Raw genomic sequence first — 25,012 nt, forward strand, 5'->3', positions numbered from 1 at the left:
CATTCTTGTAATCTGGCTGAATTTCTGTCCTAGAGGAAACTAAATTGCTAGCAACTTGGGCTCCTGTGACATTGTCATTTGTGTGTTTTGGTTTTGTCTGAGGTTTCTATGTCATCCCTCCCCTCCCCCAGTCCTTGTTACTTCCAAGTGACTAGAATATTCTCAGATTACTTTAGACCTCAGAAGCCGGGCAACCTCTCTGACCTTCAGCTGCCCTCCTTTCTTCTGCTCCTTCTTCCCAACAGGCCATTAACTAGAGTTTCCTTAAGGCAGGCCATAAAACTAAAATTATATCCTAATTTTCTCTCACCTTTCTGTTTTGGAGCTGGCTTTAAAGAAACCTCTGACCTAGCTTATCTAATAGAGGTCACAGGACTCGCGTTCGAGAAGGGGTCCTGCCCCTTACCAGGGTGGGAGGAATACTCCACAGAGAGTCAAGAATCTGAGCAGACAGGCCACCCTGGGTTTCTCCTCGGGGTCTGTATGATAGTCCCACTCTGCCCAGTCAGTAGTGCCAATGCAACCCTGTTTGTAAAGAACCCATCAGAAGGGGCTGGATATCTTCTAGGGAGCAGGACTTCCTCAGGGCAGCACAGGGAGGACAGGGAAGCCCTGTACCCCTTCTCACACTCTCCCCCTCTGCATCTTTCCATCTGTATCTTTGTTAACATTCTTCTTAATAACCTAAATACCGTCAGTGTTTCCTGTCTCCCATGAGCAGCTCTGGAAAGGGATGCTAAGGACCCTCATGTGGTACAGACTTCTGGTCAGGAGTTTAGAAATGGTGTGTGCTGTGTATATAATAGGAGGTATGAGTGGCATGTGGTTTTGTACTGTGTGACTATTGCTGCTGCCAGGGTTGTGTGCTTGGAGGGGCTCCTATCTTCTGGAGCTATTCTGTAGACAGTGTGGGAGGAGTAGTTGAACTCATGCTTAGGTTGTAATTTAGGAACCCTACAGGTGCCTCTCTTAAAAGTTGTTAATGACTGATAGTTACTCTTTTCTCAACATCTCAGGTTTCTCAATGTAAAATAGGACTAAATAGAATTGAAAGTGAGAAAACAAAGCCACGATGCCCTCCATTGAGAATCTGTGAGTAACACGAGGATGGGTTGACTTCTAACGTGCTTTACCTACTAGCAGCCTCCAGTTCTGGGAGATTGGGATCAACCTAGCTCACATCTACAGCAGCTCCCACTTCTCCACTAAGTGTGTTTTGCAAATACAAGGTGCTATTGTGATGGCAGCCAATCCTGTAAGTCAGTGCTCCTGTGTTTATGCATGGCTCTGCAATGAAGTCCACAGGGGAGACAAAAGCAACATTTGCAGCCTATAAAGGAGTGCCTGTCACTTTTTTGCTGGTGGCCTTAACCTTAGCGTGGAGAGGGAACAGGTGTGTTTTACCACCAGGAAATCAGAATCTTCTCCTTTAGCCAGCAACCACATGTACTACTTTCTTGCCCACAGTTTTTGCATGCATTCTAAAACTGGAAAGTTGGAAATAATTATACTCAAAATGAATCAAACCTTACCTGCTTGTTTGTGTTGACCTTGGTTCTGCATCCCCCATGGTCATTGGTGCTGATGCTGATTCGAGGTACCTTATGATGTATATCCTACAAACATGATTTACTTTTCAAATAGGAATTGCTATTAGCAGGGAATCCATGGAGTTTGTCTGTGTAACTGTCAGGCCAGAAGCCGGTAAGCCAGGTGCCACCTGCCTGGGGCTGAGTTAACTGGGTGCCATATTGCCTCTGTTCCCTGATGCTGTGCTTGTTTATTGAGATTAAGGTTGGATTTGCCCTAGGGCAGGGCAGTCAAGGCAGGATAGGCAATTATGTATTCTAATATGAGCACTTGTAGTTATTCCTTAAAGTATGTTTTTAGGTGTGAAATTGTGGGGCCAAGGGTATGGATCCTGAGAGATACACTAGCTTACACTTCTACCAGCTAAATGCTAGAATGACTACCTTCTTCTGTATTTCAACACTAAATATTGTAATTTAAGTCAAAATAAAACAAAGTCTTATCACTGAGATACAAGAGCATGTTGCCTACTTTATATCTTTTTTAGGGGGTTCATACTAATGATAGGTTTGTGTTTTTTACTACTGAATTGAAATTTTTTTTAATAAAGTGATTTCTGCTTGGAATTTTATATTCCCCTTTGTGTACAGCAGGTTTCTTTTGTCATTTGCTTGTTTTGATTTTAGACAAGGATCTATGTATATAGTCCTGGCTGTCCTGGAGCTTAGTATGTAGACCAGACTGCCCTGGAACTCACAGAGGTCCACCTGTCTCTGCTTCCCAAGTGCTGGGATTAAAGGTGTATGTCACCATGCCTAGCCTGACACATTCATTTTATTTTTTTTTACATCAGTTTCTAGCCATTCTAAAAAGAAAATAAGAAAACCAAAAGCACAAAATAACCATCTGAAGTAGTTTTCAATATATCTATAATAATTATATATATTTATAGTATATAATATATTATATATACAATAATAAATAATATATATATATATATATATATATATATATATGTATATATATATATGTCCATTTGGGTAACTGGTCTTTCCTGGGAACATGAGATCAGAAAGTTGAAGCATTGGAGTAGTGGGGAATGTTACAAGGCCTGCCCACAATTGCCCAGGATGTTTAGTTTTGTTCTGTTCTATCCCATAATTGACCCAAGGTGGCTAGCTGTTTCATAAACCATCATGGGTGTTTTTGTGACTTACAGCCACAGCGATTCTTCTTCTCATGTTCTCTATGACTCAGCTATCAAGATCAGTGAGGAAAAGAAATCTAGACCCCAAACTCTTGTTCCTGTTGTCTTTAGACACATAGTGTGGTGAGCAGGCTAGAGGAGAATGCCAGACGCTATATCGTTGTTTCTGTGATATCACAGCTGCTGAAGAAAATAAGTTTCATGGAAACAGATATAGAACTGTGCAGTACATCAAAGCCATTGCATAAAAAGGGCCTGGGTAGACAAGCTACACTGCAGGTCCTCAAGCCGAAAACTGTGAGTGCCTCTTGAGGTTGGGACAGGTCCTGAGACTGTTCTTCCTGGGGAAGCTGGCAGAGGAGCATCATCCTCTGCTTTGGCTAGAGGGCTCCTCAGTTCTAGATGCACACCATCAGTACTGCGCGGAGGCAGAGTTTGGATGCTCTCTGTTTTAACCTAAATGATCTTTTATTTTTGAAAGAGAGTGTATTTATAAATACTCTGTTTTTCTTGGCGATGTCAGCCACTTTAGCTCTCATCACCCAGTGTTCTGCTCTCTAGAAAGTCGTTAGTGATTTTTTTTTAAGCTAATGCAATTTTACTAAAATATCATGAGCGGACACTATATTGACAGGATTCAGTTACTAGTCTCAAAACAACAAAACAAATGAATCAGAAAATAGAATAAAAGATAAGTCATGAAAGGTCCTTGAATACCATTTCCTCATGAAGTCAATAAACTCCTTGTTACTCCTGATCCTAAAATACAAACTTTGTTACTTAAGCGTTTACCCCTTTTTTATAATGTTGGTGATAATCCCGCCTGTCTTTTAGAATGTAACTTTATGTGCATAAAGTTTTTGAAACTTTTTCTTCTAAGAACTCACTCGCTTGGCCACAAATTCTCTCATCTGACAAGTCACTTAGGTTCTCCATGCAAACCCTACTTCTCTAAGTTTGAAACAAAAGGAGCCAGGCTCAGAGCTCCAAACCGTAAGTTCCATTTTCTTACAGTGGTACTGCACATTTTAAGTAGCACATGATAATCCTATTTTTTTTTCTTTCCAGAATTTATCTATCTTTTTATTCACATTACATCTCAATCATAGCCCTCCCTCAACCCCCGTTAAGATCACTATTTAGGAAATGTCAGAAAGATCTTTTAACTTGGATAAGCAATAACTTCACTGATTTCTTACGCAAACATATGTATTTATAATGTGCCCTACTTTTAAACAAGCCGATCATTTATCTTAATTGTGTAACCTACTGTACCTTTAAAATTAGCTAGTTTTTTTTCATCTTTTCTCATGACTTGGCAGAGAAACCACTTGTCTACATTTTGAAGTCTTCTCCTTTTGTATATGGATAGTGTCCTTATCGAGGACCTGCTGATTAAAGCTCAGAAAGCAGCTCAGGAACAAATGTCAGAAAGCAGCAAATGCATCCCTTCTAAAAAGAAGTCTGCAGACTTTGAACTTAAAACTTCTGGTTGCGTTTTTTTTTTGCAACGGAAGGGCTAGGAAGGAGTGAACTGAGCTGAACAAAGTTGCTCCGTGGGGGGGAAATGGAAGAAGTTCCTACAACTACTAAATTCCCCAGCAAATCTTTTGCCTGGAGTAGTGTTGAAACCTTTTTTTTTTTTTTCTGAATGTTAAGTGCATTCATGAGTTTAACACAGCTTTGACTCAGTTATTCCATTTATCCAGGTAGCCCTTAGCGCTAGGTCTGTCGCACAGAACATTATATTTCTATCCTCAGTGTGCTGATACATTCTAGATTACCATTTTTAATTTATTCATCACTTTCGTGGGTCCGACTTTTCTTCCATAAATTTTCAGTCACTACTGTGCCTTACATAGAGTATGCTCAGGAGCTGTGCTCTGCGGCAGCTTGTCGACCTTGACCGGTGACTGGAATCACATGGGTGCCCAAGGCTGGTGGCCAGCTAAAGGTGGTGGTGCAGGTCTGTGATTAATCCACTCAGGGCTGGTGTACAGAACAGTGTAACTCGGGCGAGGTACCAGGTGCCAACCCACATTGAGAAAGGGGAGGAGACAGGTCCAAGACTGAGGGCTAGCCTTCACCTCTAGGTGTGCTGATGGAATTGTTTGCTAAGTAACTCAGTGTTGGGGATTTGTAGTTGGGGTTTTGTAATGTTCTCCAGGTGATTTTAGTGTACAAAAGAGGTTGGCGTCTTAGGACTTGTAAATAGTTTAGCATTCAGAATATAAAGTCTGAATTTTCTTGGCTCCTTCCTTCCTCCTCAGATTGGAGGAAGGGTTTTGCTAGCCATTTCAAAATACATTACTGGACAATTTTAAAAATTATTCAGGGTGTGTGTGTGTGCATGCCTTAGTGTGTGTGTGTCTGTGTGTGTCTATGTGTGTCTAGTCAGTTCCCTCTGTTATGAGCTCTGGTGCTTAAACTCGGGTTGTAAGGCTTGCAGGGCAAGCACTTTCCCTCTGAGCCATCTTGACCATCCTAACTGAACCTTTTCCTTAGTTCTTGTTTGATTGACAGTATTAGGTGTTCTTTAGGCCCTCTGACCCATGCTTAATACCTTGAAAACGTGATTTAATTTAGTATAGGGCTGGGTTGGAAACATACTTTAAGCAGTTACCTATCAGTGTAAGGCTAACTTTGTATCCATTTGTGACTGTTTGTAATTCTCAGTCTCTTCCGAGTTGGCTTGTCCTGACAACAGATACCTGCTAAGAGGAATTCCCAGTTGACTCTGCCTGTTGTGTGCCTCGCATACCCCTGCCTCTCATGCTCAGTGTTCCTGCTGTCACTGGAGGCAGCTCTGTGATCTTTATGAGCCCTCTTCCTCACATCCCCAGTTCTTCCTACTGTCTTCTCCCTCATAGACCTTCCTCTGTGTCCTTCATGATCTTTGGTCCTCCTACATCAGACTGGAGAGTCAGGTTGTTGATGCTCTTTCCTTTTACTTTGAAAATCCAGGGTCTTTCTGGTTGACCAGTTCTCTTGGTACTAATTGTACCTGATGCATGCACATCTCCACTCAGCTTGGCTCCTTGCCCAGGCATTGTCCACACTTCATATGCCCCAGGAGACGTAAATGCCAGTCCCAGCCATTATCCTGGCGAAGATTGTTCCAGGCTGCCTGACAGAAACCGATCCCCTGTTCTTGTGCTCTAATGACTTACAAGCTTTCCTTGGTCCTCTTTATGCCTTCGGGATTCCTGGAACCTCTTACATAACAGGGGAGTTCCTGATTTACCTCTCCAGCTGCCTTTCTTTTATTGTTTAGCATTTTTAAGCATGTTTATTTTGCACGTGCTTGTCGGCAGGAATGAGTTTGCATATTTGTGCACACATACCGACACAGATCTGTGTGTCAAGGTCAGAGGCCAGCCTGCAGGAGAGTTGATTATTTCTTTCCACTCTGTTGGTTCTGAGGATTGAACTCAGGTCACCATACTTAGTGGCATGTACCTTCACCCTCTGAGCCATCTCCTCTGCCTTATTTTCACTAGTATTAAAAAATATTTCCCTGCCCACATTTCCATCCTTCCTCTCTTGTACTTTTTCAGAGACTTTTTCTGAGAGAGTAGAGATAGGAATCCTTTCATTTTTTCTTCTAACTCTTGAATTACAATTTTCTCCATCTCCTCCCCCAACTTTTCCATCTCTCTCTAGGGTTCAGAGCTGAGCAAGGCAAACTCAAGCCTTTGAGCTACTCTGCAAATATGTGTCTTATACCTCGTCTGTGAAAGATACCTTCCTTCTTAGGAGCCGTGCAAACCCTGCCCCCATAGATGCTACCTTCTAGAAAGAGGAGACCCACAGTTAGCAAATCAATAGGCACACACAGGGATATCAGGTGGTGATAAGACTGGTAGCACTTAATAAGTCAGGGGGAGGAATTGACCGAGTGGGCCAGGCAGAGGAGACAGCTCAAATCCTGAAGCTAAGGGAGCTTGCTGAGTCAGAGAGACAGCCAAGGATGGCTGGAGGAAGTAGAAGGCAAGGGAAAGAGGGGAGGGGTGGAGGACATGGGACTGGGACAATGAGGATAGTGTCTTGTGGTTATAAGGAGTTTAGCTTTGATTCTGAGAACCATGGGAAGTGGTTGCTTGGCACATTTCCCATCTTTTTGAAGCTACTTTGTGATAACATCCTTCCTTCCCCCCTCCCCATTCCCTCCCTGCCCCCCCCCCCCCAACCTGGGAGGTTGCTTATAGCATATATGACCCTTATCTGGCATTGGAATCATTTCTGCTATTTTGGAGGAGGTTACAGTCATGGGATAAGTCAGTTACAGGAGGAAGGGCGCTGATAGAACTGGGTTCAGGAAGAGTACAGGAGGGGAAGGGTTTATGGGAAGAGAGGTTAAGATAGCTGAAGAGGCTCCAAGGCGGGGGGGGGGGGGGGGGGGGGGGGGGGGGGGGGCGTGGGGGGAGGATGTGTGTGAAATGGAGGGTGGGCATTCTTTCCAGCAACCCTTGTGCTGAAGTCTGCAGAACTTACACTTTATTCCTTGGAGAATTAGGAATTGTAGACAGCGAGTGATATAAGTGTCTGAAAGAGTACTCCATAGTGGATTATGTAATATAGAGTTTGTTCAGCCAAATAGTTAAGGGGATCTCATTCACTATTTGCCTAGTGCCTGTGACTAAGACTTAGTTAATCTAAGTTTCAGTTTTCTTCTTTATACAACAAGGAAATAATGCACCTTTGTCCATAGAAGTGTTGTGGATTAGATGAGATATTCCACACGTGTATGGTGCCTTCTCCGGTGTCTGCTGCTTGGTATCTTAATTTATCTACATTTTATGTTTCCCATTTTGAATTTTGTAAGAAGACCAGAAATGGGCTGGGGGTGCAGTGTGGAAGATGCTCTTGCCCAGCCTGTACACATCCTTGATTTTCATCTCTGTACTAAAATCCCCCAAACCAAAAAACTAAAACCAACAGGAAAAAAACAAAACAAAACAAGAACTCCTCCCCCAAACAAGAACAATGATGAGGCCCCAGAAAAAAAGTGAGTTAAGAAATTGTTTTATGTGTATATATATGTGTGTGTATGTGTGTGCATTTGTGTCTGTCTTGTCTGTCTGTCTGTCCCTCCCTTCTCCTTCCACATGCTAGATAAGCACTCTTACTAAGCCATGCCTCTGGCCCTCTTTTTGCCCCTTATTTTGAGATACTTGTGTCCTTACTCTCTAGCCCAGGCGAGACTTGAACTTGGGACCCTCTTGTCTCAGGCTCCTCCCCCTACCCCCAAGAAGCTGGGATAGTAGAGCAGCGGCTCCAGGCCTAGTAGACATTGACTTTAAGGATATATACAAAGTGAAAGGGATTATTAGACCTGATTTAAAGAAAGAACTGATAGGATTTAGAAAATTGATTTCCTGTTGGATGTGGTGGATACCTATAACCCAGTATTTGTAGGGTGGAGGCAGGGTGATCAGCTCAAGCTCACTAGGCTAGCACGGTCTACAGGAGATTCTACCTCAAAACAAACAAACAAACTAACTAACTAACTATAACCAGCTAACATTTTCTAAAAGCGTTATCAACATTTTAAAGTGAAATATCAAAGTGTCTTTCTTGAAACATGTTTGTTAATTTTAAGTATTAAAAATGGATGTAAGCTGGGCGGTGGTGGCGCACACCTTTAATCCCAGCACTTGGGAGGCAGAGGCAGGCGGATTTCTGAGTTCAGGGCCAGCCTGGTCTACAGAGTGAGTTCCAGGACAGCAAGGACTACACAGAGAAACCCTGTCTCAAAAAAACCAAAAAATAAAAAAATGGATGAAAGATGGATATTTAGGGTATAATTGATCTTAATGCTTGTTTTACTTCTTAGTTAGGGATTTATGCTTTGTAATTAGTTCCACTGTTAAAATTTCCTGAGTAACTTCCATTCACTTCCATTCACTTCACTTCACTTCATTCAGAGGTTTCCACCATCTCTCATGGAATGAAGACAAAGCCTGTGTTTCTTTTAAAGAACGAAGACACTAAAATGTTCCTGAGCTGCTGGGTGTTGTTTGTTCGTTTTTTCTTGCGCTGTCTTACTTTGTGTGCTAAGTCTAAAACAAACAAAACAACAAAGGCCAAGAGGTGAGGTTCTAGTTTGCTTGTTTTCCCTTGAGCTTTGGGGAGCCTCACTTAGGGCTTTGGACTGCTCTGCTCTAGGAAGCGAGGCAGTTTCCTATAGGCTGCTGTTTCCTCACTGCAGAGGGAGGCTGACCTGGATGCCCTTCAGTGCCAGGGTCTGGGAGTCACAGCCAGAGATGTTTAAACCTTTATGACTTGAAGCTTTCTTCGTGAACATGTTAACTGGCTGGTTCCCAAAGAAGCCAAGCAAATCCTCCTTTGTGTTTCTGGATTGACTTGTTATCAGTTGGACCTTGCTTAAAGATTGATCATGGAGGGATGCCGGTTGTCTGGTAGTGTCACCTGTAAGACTTGTAATGAGAGGTTTGCATGCCTATTAGAAAATACTGAAAGAGTAGACGGGCAAAGTGCTAAAAAGGAGAAATTCCAGGGATGTTTATCCAAGACAAAATTTAATTCTGTAAGCTATACTTGTTCTACTTGGTCATCACTTAAAAGTTCACAACAAACGTTTGCCAGTAGGTCCTGCATATCACGAACTGAGTTAGTTTCAAGGATGATGAGAAGAAGTGGTTTCTGGGGACAACAAGTACAATTTCCAGACTGTGTCACAGTAGCTGAGCTATACAGATATGGGTAGGGTTGGGGACACCCTGGTGATGCTGATGGGAGAGGAGGATGGATACTGAGGCCATGTATCCATTGGGGTGCTGAGGGGTCAAAGCAGGTTCTGAGTTGATCAAGTGAATCCTTGAGGTATTAAGGATTCAGCATGCTTTTGGGGAAGGCATTGTTTAGTACATAGATGCCTGCTACAGACTGTTCACTGTTTGAGAGTCTCCATGGAGGTAAAATGTCTACTTGGCCAGTACAGCTCTTCCCTTTGTTTTTGTTAGTCTCTTTACTTCATGTGCCCTGTTTGAGGCCTCACTTCCAGAGCCTTGAATCTGTCTCATCCTGGAGGCCTCTAATGACTTTTATCTTGTGCTTTTGACATTCACCACTTCTACCTCCTCCAGTCCTGTAAATTCTTCTATTATTTTGGGAGGGGAGGGTTTCTTATTTTATTTTTATGTTTTGTCTGCTATATGAGATTTTCATATTCACGATTGCCTGACCTGCCAGACATCGATCTTTGGTGATCTGTGGATTAACATGCCAGTGGTTGGTAAAGATGTCATGCGCTTGTCGTGTGATGCATGTTCTGGTCATTTTCTGGCAGTTCGTTTTCAGACTGGGAAGGAGAATTCACAGCCCGATCTCAAAAACGAAGAAAGGGCTATTGCTGTGACCTCACAACATACCTTTGGTTTTAGATACTTTATCTTTATCTTTATCTTGTTTTTTCCCCTCTCCTTTGTGTTTGGGAGTGTCAAAAAGGATTTTCACAGAGGAAATGAGGCAGTGACATTTTGTTTGTTTTGAAGTTGTTGAGTTTAGATTGTGTGTTCATTTGTGGAGTGTGAATGGCAGGATGTAGTTTTGGGGTCCTCCCTGCCAGCAGACCCCACATCAAGGTTATTCTGGGAATTCTTATCCAAAGTTAACTGTAAAATACAGGGCTGAACTTTGTCAAACAGGAAACAGATATAAATAACTATTGAGTCTTAATTCAAACCAAGCAACTTTCTCACACATAGTTTAATAATGCGTTTTAAAAAGTAATTTCCTCTTTTTAAAAGAACACTTTAATTCTTTTGTTTTCCAGGCCACTTTCCATAAGAAACTTTCTCACCTTAATGTGTGTGTAGTGGCTCTTTCCTTCTAACAGTGGGAAAATCACATTTATTGGCATTCAAGTTAAAAATAAATTTGTGGAAAACGTTGAAAATGTTTTTCATGTGAGTTGTTTATCTTGTAGTTTTTCCTGTGTGTATTTCTGTAGTCTTTGGCTCCTGATTAAGAACTGTAGAGATAACATGTTTAGCATTCTCAGCTTTCAGCATTGTGCACACAGCCTCTTTAGCCGTTTATTTCTTAATGAGCCACCCTCCCGGCGTGCGAGTGCTGCAGGTTCACTATACTTTATGTGTGTTTGTGTGCAGGTATGCTGTGTGCATATGTGTGTACACACCTATGCTCTCTATGTAAAAAGCAGAAGATTTCTCTGTTCTCTGAGTAGCTGGTGCTTGCCCACGCTGGATGCTTACATGTGAATGAAAGTTGCTGAACGTCCAGTGGCGACAGTGATGAGAACCGACACTGGGAGCATGGAATTCCACATACCAGCTACAAGGGACCCACCTTGTTTATGGGGGTGCTGAGTCAGGTCATGAAGGACTGGCCTCATGGTGGTGTTAGTAATAAGTTCAGGGCTGCCAAGCAAGGCTCCCCCACTCTAATGGACGCGGCCTTGAGAAGGTAGCACATTACTCTTGATCAAGAGGGTGTACTGCACACCGAAGCAGAGGAAGAGCGCTTGGGTTTACGTTCTAAGCCAGGGGGTGATTGTGTCCCTTCCTCATTGACTGAAGTCAGACCTCACAGTCTCTCAGGATTGGCCAATCCTAAAAGAATCCGTGTGAGCTGGAAAGGAAAGACTTACTGTACCCAGGAGGATGAGGCCCCTGCTCTAGGCCCTTTGATGGCTGGAATGCAGTAGTGGCCCTTGTGTAAACATAATCTTACCTGGTGGGTTGAGATTAAAAATTTGAATAGAGATTTCCCCCCACCCCAGGTGAGGAAAATACAAGAAGACAATTTGTATCTCTTGTCATTGACACAGTTTAAAGTGTTCGATAGAAAAGACTGATATTTTATGTTTTATTACAGCATGGATATTGGGAGTGCCGTGCTGGGAACTGGGATGTGGAGTATGGAGAAAGAGGCTGGTTTCAGATGTGTTGAGCTTGAGGCTTGCTTGGGAGGTCCTGGTGGATTTTAGTAACGGGCTGGAGAGTCAGAAACCTGTTGCACTGTGAAGCAGGGCTGTAGAGGAAGCTGCATGGGAATGTGGTCTTAAAAGTAGTTAGATATTGAGGCTGGCCTGAAGCATACATAAACTGTTGGAGGAGTGTGTGGGTTAGAACAAACACTGATTAGTTTCGGCAGGATTGAACTCAGACTAGGGAGTTCAATAGAAGAGTTTTGTGAAGTTTATCTTATGTGTAGAACTTTAAATTAAAATATTTGTGGAAGTGTTTTAATTTGGCAAAGAAGAGAAGTGAGATAAAGCCCAGCTTATTTTGTTTTTAAATGGTGGGTGTTGAGGTCTATCCAATGTTTGTGAGTGTATTAAATTTGAATGAGTATAAATTAAGATGATTTCACCGTGGGGAATGATCCTCAAAGAATCCCCAAACTTTCTAGGGCACAACTCCTGTTTCTGGAACATTGCTGGGACTGAAGGGGTTTAGGCTTAGACTTGAACTATACCTCCTAGGTGGATGTAAATATGAACAGACAGTGGGGGTACCCTGCTCTAGATCCTTTTGACCTAGTTTAACCCTGAGAGATGAAGAAACTGCCATAGGGATGGCCTTGATCATGCTATTATTTGGAAACTGAGACACCTATCTCACAACTGCTCAGGGCCCAGGTGCTTCTGGGAGCTTGCTGGAGACGCAACACAAACAACGTAGGGACTGGAACCCGGGCTTCCGCCTTCACTCTGTTCTTTTGTGAAGCCATCTGATTTCCTCTTTAATAAACATGCTCTTCACATTCAGACTTTTTTTTTTAAGATTTTATTTATTTATTATATGTATACAATGTAGCTGTCTTCAGACTCTCCAGAAGAGGAAGTCAGATCTCTCATTACAGATGGTTGTGAGCCACCATGTGGTTGCTGGGATTTGAACTCAGGACCTTTGGAAGAGCAGTCGGTGCTCTTAACAACTGAGCCATCTCTCCAGACCCCACATTCAGACTTTTATTAATCCAGAGACTTTCTGTTCATTTAGTCTGAAGGCCCTTCCCCGTTTTTGTTTGAAGTTTGTATTTGGGTTATCTTCTGCCCAGCCAGAAGACTTGAAAAGAAGAGGGAGCGCTTCTTTGACACACACTCTTCCAGAGGTTTCTTTTACATAGCTCTTTGTACATACCATAGACTGCTAGTTGCATATATCAAATTATTAATTTCTTTTGAATATCATACCTTCGCCCCCCCCCCTTCTTTTTGAGACCGTCTCACTTTGAAGTCCAGACTGGCTTTGATTTGGAGTCAATCCTGCCTGAGCCTTCCCATTTTGGGGATGGGGTATGGGAACTGGGGTGGAAAGAGGGGTATTTCCTACACTAATACCATGCAGTGTTCCTAACAGTTTCTCTAGAGAATTTTTGAGAAGAACAAAAAGGGATAGGACATAGTCTGAAGGTTAGGAAGACAGCAGGAGGGAAGGCTGACATGGTACAAGGTATCTAGGAACATCATTTTATGTAGAAACAGTATTTGTTAGTCAGTCGAATCTGGTTCCATATGGGAAATCCATTTGGGGTTGTTAGACTTTTCCTTCTATTCATTTTAGAAATCAGGTACATTGAAAATTAATGTCAACAGTCATAGACTCAAAATTATAGTTGGAATTTTAATAAACTTGTGAGCGAAATGGCTCAGTAGGTACAGGGGCTTGCCACTTGACTACCTGAGTTCCATCCTGGAACTCTTAGGATTCGAGAAGAGAAATTCCCCCTCCAGGATGTCCTCTGACAGGCAGCGTGTGTGTGTGTGTGTGTGTGTGTGTGTGTGTACACATACACTAAATAAATAAATAAATAAATAAATAAATACATAAATGTATGTAATTTACCAAAACTTCAACTAAAACAGCTGCCATACCAGAGCTTGTAATCGGTGGTAGTCATTAACCGTTCAGTGATGTTTTCATGGACTCTTTCTTTGTCAAGGGAACTGTGGGACCAGGAGAAATGGGAAGGAGCCCCGAGTGGTGGCAGATGGTGTTGCCCTGAGCTCAGCTGGGATGGCCTGTCAATCAAATCAGTTTCTGATTAAAACTCTATTACCCTCTGCCACAGGAAGTCCTATCTCTCTCTGCCCTCGCAGGTTTTTTTATTCACTTGACCTTTATTGTGTTTGATTTTTGTAATCTCAAAAAAAATTTTTTTCCTCTTTCATTCTTTTTCCACATTTGGGCGTAGATAGGAGAGAATTCCTTCCCATGTGTTAGGGAGTGGTATCAAAACACATTTATTTTGTTCAGTGTTTTCTGCTCTATCCTTCCTTACAGATAAAGAGCCCTTTTTTTTCTGTGATTATGAGACTGTGGGGTTGGGTGTGCCTCTCTGTAATGCTTTGATATGAGAGGCTGCATGGATCCTGGAGCACATTAGCTTTTCAGTTATTTTTAGGCAGACCTGTCGTATCCAGGCCTGTGGCGCTCCATCATTTCCCTGGTAACTTCTGTGGGCATCAGTAAATACAAGGGAACTCTAGAGTTTTCCCTTATCTGAGTGATATTTCAGGGAATTCCTATAAAATGACAAAAATGTATTCCTGAAGGGAACTCTCATGTCATTGATTCAACCCAGCTCATTTTATGGTGAGGCCCAGAGAGGGAAATTGATTTGTCTGTCTTCGATTAAGAGAGAGAAATGTAGGCTTAACTGCAGTTACCTGCTCTTTAAGTGATTATTCATGTTCCAGCGTACACCACGAAGTCTTTGGGCCCCGTTAAAAATTAGGTCTGGATCTCTCACTCACGTGGACCACAGGGCGGCAGTCCATGAAGCCTCATGTGGAGTTTCTTGATCTTAAGTGTTGACCGCAGATTTTGAGAAGCCGTAGGGTAGAGGCCCCCCCGGCCCACACATTTATTATTGTTATTATTACTAATGTCAACAGGTTTCACAGGAAGTATGTGGCTTTTGGAAAACAGGAAAGTGGGGGCGTGGCCCACTCATGAGTGATGTTCTTAGACTCTTGCGCTCATGTTCAGTCTGTGATGACATTTATCTTTCCCCAGGACTTAAGTGTCCTCCCTGCTCTTTGTAGGTATCTGCAATTAAAGCATTACTGCCAATCACCATGTGACTTTTTTTTTTTTTGACTTATTTTTACAACTTATTGCAGACTTTTTTGGGAAATCTATTTTTATGGCAATATCTTTTTGTTTTGTTTTGTTTTATTTTTGAGACAGGGTTTCTCTGTGTTGTCCTTGGCTGTCCTGGAACTCACTCTGTAGACCAGGCTGGCCTCAATCTCAGAAATCAACCTGCCTTTGCCTCCCAAATGCTGGGATTAAAGTTGTGTGTCACCACTGTCCAGCTATGGCAATGTCTTGGTGCCTGGACAAGCAAGGCCTGGTTTACAATACGGTCTTTGTTTATGAGGCAAATAAGAAGGGTGTGTAATGTCAGCTTGCCACCTCAGGTACACTATGTTGTACAAATGACAGGCTTTTGAGTTTTCCTGGATAACTATTCGCAGTGGGCTCGTTAGGTTTAGTATACCATTTTCAGGATTTCTTCAGCATATATTTTCTCAAAAGATACTGCCGACGCTAGTAACAGTTTTAGATGGATAATTTATCATACTTTCACTGACTGTCACCCGGTTTTTGTTGTGTTTTTTTCCTCCCATCTTTTAAAATCTCTGTCCTGAGCAGGCAATAAAATCCTATTATTATTCATTATACTTAGAGGTATAGTGTGTAATTAAATGATTGAGGTGTTTTTGTGTTTTTTGTTTTTGTTTTTTTTTTTGCAGCTGTTTATATAGGCAGATGTTTCTCATAGTGAGAGCCAGATAATATTTCTAGCATGTATGGTTGCAGAAGTGTGCTAGAGGCTTGGGTCAAGAGCTTGATTTACTCAACAAGTAAGTTTCAAAGGTTTGAACAAGGCCATTGCTAGTCCTTGTGAGGGTCACACTCTTAACTTCACTTGGAATGCTTAAGGGACCCTGAGCTTGAACTCTGATGTAGCAGCCTCAGGCTGCAAAAAAGCAGAAGGGGCCAGGCACGGCTGCTAGCTGTTCTGACTTCAGAAAAACAAAAGATTGTTATTGGAATTTGGGGGTCCTTTATTGGTACCAGATGACACAAGGGAAATTTGCTTCCCTTGTGAGGGGTTCTTGGTCTCATTCATTAGTAAAAGAATTTAAGAATGGACCCAAACAGAAGCTCAAGGAGAATTGTATTTGGGTTTTAAAGAAACAGCCCAGAATAGGCTAGCTATAAATTTCAGCTGCTTCCCAAGGGAGATCAGTGGAAGGGAGAAGAAAAGCCATGCTGTTTAAGCTAGAATAAGGGTCAGAACATGGTGGATAAGCAGCCAGATGGCAGGCAGGGAGACTTTAGAGAAAGCACAAGGAATGGAGAAGAATGATCCAGAAAAGCAATCTGGGCTTACTCCAAGCTACATGGCTGCTGACCTGTAAGCTACTGTGTTAGGGGCGCGCATTCTGGGGAGGACAAGTCTAGAACTCACACAAGGAAAAGTGTTCCAAAGGAGAAGCATGGCTTGAGGTGAGCGGCTCTTCCTCTGGCTGGTCCCTGAGCCAGAGGGCCTAACTGCCCCAGTGGTTTGCAGGGTCTCCACCCAAGCCAAGGAGTTTCTTCTGTTGACTGGGAACTTCTTACCCTCCTCCTTTGAGGTTCTAAGATCTGGTGGGCCTTACCTGGTTTTGGGAAATGGAACGTACAATTCATAACAAAATGAGTCTAAAGATCAAATGATTGAGTTTTAACTTTTGGAATGCGTATGTCGTGTATATTATAAAAGAGCCTAAAATAACCACAACTAAACTAGTGCTAGGTAGAGGAAGGGCTAAAAATACTAAAAGCAAAGGAAGAAATGAAAGTGATCCTTACCTGCCCGGAAGCAAAAAGTCATCTTTGTGTGTGTGTGTGTGTGTGTGTGTGTGTGTGTGTGTGTGTGTACTTGTGGATGGGTGGGTGGGCGTGGTGAGATTGCTCCGTGGTACCCAGGCTCCTTGGGAAGACCTTGTCGATTTGAGTAGGGGAAGAGACTAGGGTTGTAGTATTTATCCTGTCTATTTGACCTTGGACTGACAATCATCTTAGTTTCTGTGTTGTGGGGGAGAGTCTGTGGGTCCGTACCTAGACCTACTTTTTTACTTCCATCAAGATCTTTGTGTTGCGGACATTAGGACTAGTTATAAAAGAAGTCCAAACTGACAGCAGTCACTGCTGACTGGTCCTCGGTCTTTTGTTAGTAACAGACCCCCTCTCTCCCCAGGACAAGGGCGTTCTTCCTGAGACCTCTTAGAACACTGAAAGGAGAAGCGTGAACGCTAGCTTTCTGAGTTTCAGGATGTGCCTGCTTTTCATCTAAGTGTCAGAAGGTCAGATCCAGGGCCTTTACCTAGACCGAGCAAACACTGTACCATGGACTGACTCATGTTCCCAGCTGGGCTCGAGCTTTCTAACCTTACAGCCTGTTTGCACATGCCTCTATTATACAGGAATCTGACTTAACACAAAATTACATAACTGCTTATTTTGAGAAGACCCATACTCTAGTACATTTGAGTCATGACAGAAAGTTGAATTATGTTCTTGTGCTCCATTTAAAAAGGCAGCAAATTATATAATAATACCATTATCCTGCTGTTAACTGGTAGATTTTTATTTGAGGAGCACATAAAAAAAGTCATTTGATCTCAGGGGAAAATACATGTCAGCTTAATTACCTATATTCTATAGGTGAGGAAATAAAAGACCAAAAAGCTAAATATAGTACAATGTAGAAGGAATCTTCTTACGTTAAATTTATTTTCTATGGTGATGAGCAATGATAATGTATACTTGGGATATTTTAAATCTTCAACTTTGGGGCAGAGTGTCTTAGTTAGAGTTGCCTGGTAGTGTATTCTGGAGGCTTATTTTTGGTAAGAAGTAAGAATCAGCCTTTCACTTCATTACCATGAGATAACGTTGTGCTTCCTCAGTAGGATCTGAGGCTAGAAGGCTGCTCATCTCTCTGGACTCAGCGGGCACCAGAGGTTCCGAAGAACCCTAAAAGCAAGTGTTGTTTGCTTGGTCCAGGTCAGTCTTAGTTGTTCTAAGGCCTCAGCCTACAGAAGCTTCAGTTGAGTAATTGCCTAAATCGCACTGGCCTGTGAGAGAGTCTGTGAGGGACTGCCTTGCTTATTAGTCCATGAAGAGACCCTTACACACTGGACAGCGCCATCCTTAGCCAGATGACCCTGGGGTATATCAGAAAGGTAACTAAGTGTACTGAACATCACCACCCTGGGTGATGTCGGCGAAGGCTAGCTAAGCCGGAGCCTGTGTGGGAGCCGGCAGGCAGCTCCTCCTCTGTGCTTTCTGCTTTGAGCTCTTGCATGAGGGAAGCCTTGACTTCCCTCAGCGATGGATTGTGACCTGGAAGTGTTTAAGTCAAATACACCCTCTCCTTCCATAGTTTTTATTGATCAGAATCTTACCATAGCAAGAGAAAGGAAACTACCATGGTCTGCAAACATTTTCCAGTAGCCCATTGTAGGCATTAAGGACTTGATAGCAGACTAGATGGTTGCTAGGGCTGTCATTGTGGCAGGTAGCACACCTAATCCAAACACCTACAATGCAATGTGTGTTGGGGGTTCTAGAAAAGAGATGAGAGGAAAGTGTTGTGTGGGTGTGGATAAAGGATCCCCAATGGACCCCAGTGTGGACCTTTTGGTGCCTTCTCATTTTGGAAGTATATCTCTCTCTCTGAATGTGTTCTCAGGTATATACCAGTATAAAATAAATTTCATGTAAATCTAAAATGTGAGGATCTGGTGGCACCTAGTGCGATCATTGAGTGGCTTTGGAATGGCAAAGCACCAACGGCTGTGGGTGTTAACCTCAGTCAGACTCAGGTATGGAAGGTGTACCCTGAGGTTTGTGTGGTCTTTCAGGAACCCAGCCTTGGCTCTTGCAGCTTCAGTTTCTGCAGTGCTTGGTAGGTACCTTGTTGTCCAGAGTGGCCGCTCGAGCTCCAGCTGACACGTCCGTGTTTCAGGCTTCAGGAAGGAAGGATGGACAATAGTCTGCCCGTCTTGTTTAAGGAAACTATCTCAAATCCCCATCCATTTTTATTCTCAGAATTCAGAGTGTAAACAAATGGTGACACTTAACTTCAGATAAGGCCGAATACATTTCCCCCACCGGGCTGTGCACTCAGACCTCTGTCTCGAAGAACCTCTTGCTACCCCAGAAAACCCAGAATACCTCTTCTTCCTCTGTGGGAGGAAGGCTGGCCACATAATTAATTATATTTGCTTAGCTATGCTAACATTTGTGTAGAAAAGAGATTTTTGGTTGTTTTTTTTTTAACTTACCTATTTGAACTATACTTCTCGAATTGTTTATATGGCTACCCTTAGTGCCTATTTTACAGTACACACTGGCATACATGACCTAATGCCATTGCCTTCACTCATGGTGCTGGGGGGTGGAACAAGCACCCCCAGCTCTGACATCAGAAGACCAACTTGAGTCCTGGTTCTGCGCCTTCTTTAGAAGGATCATCTATAGTCCTAAGAAGGGGCCCTAGGGCATTTGACTCTGGAGTTGGGGGCCAATGCTGTGCATGAAGTTAGGATCCAGTGCTGATGTCTCTCCAAATACCTGTTGAGCCCATGAAATACCCTTAATGTTATGCTTTATTCCAGTGACCCGATTTCCTTGAGAGTGATTTGGAAAACACTTTAACATTTACTCAAGGATTTTCTTGTTCTTTGAAGTGGCACTTAGTCTATGAGGTTGGCTTAATGTCAAGGTGAAATTCTTGAGTAAGAACTGCTAAAGAATATGAATTTATAACAACTTTGAGATGCCAGTGACCTCTAGTGCCCAATACAGCCCTCACTGGGCAAAGTGGCCACACTGGTCACATAGGTTTTGTATTCCCGGTTTGTTTCAGAAGTCAGGGGGCTTGGGGACACCACCTGGCAGTGTTCTCTTTCCCTTTTTGCGCCACCCCCCTTGTCTTTTGTTGTTGTGTCTTTTAGGACCAGTCCTGGGATGAAAAGCTTCAAAGAAGTTGAAACTTTGCATGTTGGACTCACTTGTAGTGCCTCTGGAAACCAGCCCCTGGGGCTGGGTTTTTAGCTCTAGCCACCAAATGTCAGGTTTACCATCCAGTGTCAGGTTTACCATCCAGTGCTTTCCAACGTTGTTAAACTCAGGGATAAAGTGATGACTGACAGCAAGGATTAACAGAGTAATGATTGGGGAAGAGTAGTCAGGTACTCTCCTTTGAATCCAGGTCCCCTCCCAGAAGAATGGCTCTAGAGATGGCTCAGCTGTTAAGAGCGTTTGCTTTTTCTTGCAGAGGACCTAGTTCAGTTCCTAAAATCCACAGGACCGCTCACAAAGGGTCCATAACTCCAGTTCCAGGGGATCTGATGCCCTCTTGTGGCCTCATCTGGAACTTCATGAACATGGTGCACACACATATACATGCATGGAAAACATGTACACACAAAAGTAAACTACATAAATCTTTTTATAAAAATTCTTCTTTGTAAACTACCACTACTTTAGATATATGCTGACACTCTTGTGACTTCATTTCATTTTATTGCATTTAAAATGTAGATCCAATTAGAATTTAAGAGTGAGCTTAATTTGTGGGACTATATTTGCCATCTTAATTATAGGACTATCTTCTTATTTTATAATTCATTTCCATGTTCTTAGAAATACATACCAGCATGATAAAATCCCAGATAGATATTCTGGCTTTGTAGATAGAGACGTTGGGAAGTAATAAATACCAAAAGAGGTCAGAATTTGTCTTAAAGAAGCCTGTTGAACCAGCCGTTTCCCACATAATGTGAGTTTGAAACTTCAGTGCCGCTCAAGCTGGGCCACACACCATGCATTGCTCACTCGGGCCTTTAGTTTTAAGTTTGTTGTGCCTGTTAACAAAGGGCACACCAGATCTATTTTCTTGCGGCAATTTGGCTGACTTATAGGAAGTGGCAGAGTCATAGAAAACCTAAGTGATAATTGTAGGCTTAAGATGGGTTACGAGATGAAAGAGTTTCAACTGTACAAAGAAAATGTGTTGTCGTGAGTGCCAGTCATCGTTGTGATCGGGAGGAGACACCAACACATCATGAAAGAGAATTTCATAGTAAGTGTGACTCGAGAGAATTGTCTTAGCTCTGCCTGGCTGTTTAAGCTGACTTGGAGATCTTTTGTGCTCAGAAAGAAATAATTTTTTGAAGTATAACTTATTGTTTTGGTAGCTGGTTCTCAAGTTGCAGGTGGAAAGATGCGCCCCCTGGTGGCTTCTGTGTGTCAGTATCACTGACTATTGAGTTCTTCAAGTGCAGTTGAGCAGAATGAAGCCAGTTCTTTACTGGAAGCTCTGCATTCTTTAAGCTGCTGTACATTAAGCTAATGTACAAAAATTCCAAGTTCGGGGCAAGAAGATATCTCTGTGATAGAATTTCAGCACTTTATAGATCCCAGAATTTAAGAGTTAACAAAGGAATGACTACTCTTTTATCCAGGCAGTCAGTAGAAATTGGACTAGAATAGCTGTTCCTGCCAGTTTTTAAGTGTGGCGGAGACCGTTTCTATGCCGCCCAAGTCTGTATCCTTACTGTGGGAGTTAGACATTGAATTTCTTTGATAAAGATGTCTTCTGATTTTAAAATCAAATAGGCCATTTCTGTTGTGACTCAGTCTTTTGAAAGCCTTGTGAATTAAGTTGAACTATTTTCATTTAGGAGAAATAATTATGCTCACAATATGTTTAAATTTCTTTTCCTATGTAATTTTTTAATTAAAATTGCTTATAATTTTCAAACAGTAAAAAATCTGCCACTACGTTTTCTGTTAATATACCATTCCCCCTCTCAAAATCCATAAATCTGGGTATATGTTTGCGTTCTAAGGATATAATTGAGCCCATTACTCAATAGTCTATAACTGTTGTTCAATCTATTTAAAGTGTTTTTCCATGTTATTATCTTTTAAAGCGTTAGGCATAAAGCTGAGTATTTTTTCACCTATGTCATTTAGAAACTTGCATAGAATTAAATTCTCTTGACATTAGCCTACAAAGTCAACCAAAGGGATACCGCGAGCATTGACACTTACTTTCGAAGGTCTTTGCAGGTCTTGTGAAGAGCATTGTCTTTTCATAGGTGTGGATTGAGAGCCATTTTAATATCTGGAAGTTGGGCTAATAATCACCTGATTGTATCTATTAGCAATAATTAGTGTTTCTAAGCACTTAGAGCATATTTGCTCAATTAATAAAACATAATTTAGTGGATTATTTGGGATAGCTGCTGCATCATTGTTACTGATATTCTTGGTCAACTTGACTTGCTATTCTTGGTAGTCAACTTGACTACATCTGGAATTAACTAAAACCCAATGGGCAGGGAACAACTGCCCATTTTTTCCTTTCTTCCTTTTTGTTTTGTTTTTTTTTGTTGTTGTTGTTGTTTTTTTGTGTTTTTTTTTTTTTTTTCTTCAAGATAGAGTTTCTTTGTATAGCCCTGCTGTCCTGGAATTCTGTAGATCAGGCTAGGACTAAAGGAATGCACTGCCACCACCCAGCTAAGGGCTTCTTTCTGTTTTAAAGTGGGAAGACCCACTTTTAATCTGGATCTTTTGAGGTGGGAAGATCTCCCTTTAGTCTGGATTCTACCTTCTGGTGGCAGCCTATAGAAAGGAAGGACATGGAAGAAGGAAGCTCTTGCTCATTGCCTGCTTGCTCTCCCTTTCACTAGCCAGTCCATTCCTTCACTGGCATGAGAGCCTACTCCTTTGGGATTCTGGTGTATACTGAAGACCAGCTGAGGAATCCAGCATTGTGTACTGAACAAGTTCTACATTCTTAGGACTTGTATTGGTAGATAGCCATTGTTGGATCATAGCCTGTAAGCCATTCTAATGAGTTCCTGTGTGTGTGTGTGTGCGTGCGTGTGTGTGTGTGTGTGTATGTGTGTCTATGTGTGTGTGTATGTATGTATGTACTTATATTCCTATGAGTTCCATTTCTCTAGAGAGCCCAGAACCCTGACTAATGTAATAGTCAACTTGTAAGAATTTAAGAAGGAAGGGCTTGTTTTATGATCCACGTTCCTTTTGGCATTTAACCATTAGTAACTCTCAGTAAGAGTCTCACATTTTCTTAGTTCTTAAGTCATACTACCAAATAAAGTCACTCATGCCCCCATATTCAGGTTATGTTTGAGCTTTCTTTTGTAAGGTGCTAACTGCTAGCAATCCAAAGACATGCCTTCACTTCTTTGGGGGTGGGGATATAAAACAAGTTTAAGTGTATACTTCTATTTTGCTTTTTTGGGAGCTAGCCCCGTTAACTCTCAAAGTATATTCACTACAGTTCTTAAACTGAGACACTAGGAGATTATCGTATATGGCTTTTAGATCTGTAGCCTTGATGGTGAATGTTGTGATGTGGGGTGGAGGTAGTTATGGAAGCCTGGGATCTAAGACCAGCTGACTTTACAGTTTTAAGGAGCCCTTTGTGCCAGAAGCTATTGTATACCTAGTGTGTGTGTGTGTGTGTGCAATGGTGATAAAACAGACAGACCTTGGTTAGTTGAAAGGATCCAGAGAAGTATATGCCTCCAAATAATTCTCAGGGAGAATGCAGCAAGGGAGGTAGGGGGCCTGTTAGGGATCTTTTCCCTGTCAAGTGCTTTCCAGTGCCAGCTGTCTGTGGGGAAGGAGGATGAACTAGAGAAGGCACGCCACTAAGAAGAGAGACTACATTTCCACACAGCCACTTTGGAGGAGCCTTTCTTGGTTTTTTTGTTTGTTTGTTTTTCAAGACAGGGTCTCACTGTGTTTTTATTTGCTGGCCTACAACTCCTGGATATCTGTGCATCTCTGTTTTCAGAGTGCTGGGATGGAAGGCCTATGCCACTGTGCACTGGCTGGGCAATTCCTTTGTAAACAGAATCTGTCTGTTTTGATTTGAAGCTCACTTTTTGTGGACCTTGCTCATATAATGCTCGCCCCGGAGCTTCCAAGCCACCCTTTGCCTCCATAACAATGGTTGTACAAATCATCAGGAAGACACAAGACACGGGGCTCAGTTCCTGAGATTTTGCTCTGTGTCGGCCTTGGATGGTCTGATTGTGCTCCGGGAGGTCCTTGGATACATTCGTAGGGACATAGCCTTAGCCAAGTCCTTCTGAGCCCCTGTTACATGTAAGAAGCTCCCTAGCTCTTGTGAGCAGCACAGCTGAGGCCCCACCAAAGAGCATAGTTAGACAAAGAGGTTAGAACAACAAATCAGACAAGTGAGATTACAACAAGTTTCCTTGGCTGCAGTTGTTCATAGATAAATAAGAAAGGCCCAAGTCGGATCTCTGCCTGGGAAGCTATGCTTCGTATTGTTTGCACTTTTTTCTTTTATAAATTATACTTTGTTCTACCAATTCTTCCTAGTTCTCCAGTCAAGTTATATTCTGTTTTCAGGTTGTCTTAAGATTCTGCTGTGCCGGCAGGCAGGATTTCCTAGCTTAGCGCCTTACTCCGGGTAGCCACCAGGGGGCGGATACAGTCAGCCAAATACTGTGAAATTCGCCCCTGAAGGATGTGTGCAGGAACTGGTAGCAAAGAAAATACAAGTTATCAGGGAAGGAAAAACAAAACCTTGCACTCTCAGTACGACTTGAGCTTATTAGCCACCCGGAAGGCTTTTGCTATTCGCTGAGTCTGGTTTTCTAGGAAGGCCGCCCTTGAGCCGTGAGTTCCAGAGGATGTCACCTCTTCAGACGCTTGGAGAAGGGTTAGTGGAAGAATGAGTGCTGACCCCTGAGGAATGACCACTGACAGCCAAGGTGGCAGAAATGGCCTTTATGTTATAAGAATGTCAAAGATGTCCCTCCAAACAGGAGGGAGAGTGACCCCCTCACAGATACACCCACGTGCTTTTCCCAAGTGGAAACAAATTCATCTGAGGGGTGGAGGGTCTGTCTTGTGTGGCTCCACAGGCTTCAGACTCATTCCAGATTCCCGGGCACCAGCTGAGCAGCCAGTACCTCTCCTCAGGCCAGCCGCCTTTTCCTCCCTTGCTCCACAACCTCCTGAGTTTCCTCTGATTGTCTCTGGGTTCTGATGGTCTCCAGTTTGCTTGTCCAACTCTTGAATTCATTTTTAACTTGCTTGCTACATTAAACCCTCTATGCTAAAATGGATGTGGTTTCAGCATTTCTGACAAGTTTTTCAGGTTACCGTTTTAACTCACCCTCGTTCTCTTCTGGAACAATGTTTC

General features: G+C 42.5%; 1 protein-coding gene across 3 annotated transcripts in view; it reads left to right on the top strand.

Moving 5' to 3' along the window:
• Arl15 (ADP ribosylation factor like GTPase 15) overlaps positions 1-25,012 on the top strand; it is a 368,073-nt gene that overhangs the window by 49,419 nt on the left and 293,642 nt on the right. Inside the window, exon 1 of one of the 3 annotated variants that reach the window (XM_031360592.1) lies at positions 19,069-20,878. The exons of the other annotated variants lie outside the window; for them this stretch is intronic. Within the exon in view, the coding sequence (XP_031216452.1) occupies positions 20,861-20,878 (18 nt within the window). The 5' untranslated portion in view covers positions 19,069-20,860. Of the gene's footprint in view, positions 1-19,068; positions 20,879-25,012 lie in introns of those variants that run through there. 3 annotated transcript variants of the gene reach the window in all.

This window comes from Mastomys coucha, unplaced genomic scaffold (genome assembly GCF_008632895.1).
Source record: "Mastomys coucha isolate ucsf_1 unplaced genomic scaffold, UCSF_Mcou_1 pScaffold8, whole genome shotgun sequence".
NCBI classification, from domain to species: Eukaryota; Metazoa; Chordata; class Mammalia; order Rodentia; family Muridae; genus Mastomys; species Mastomys coucha.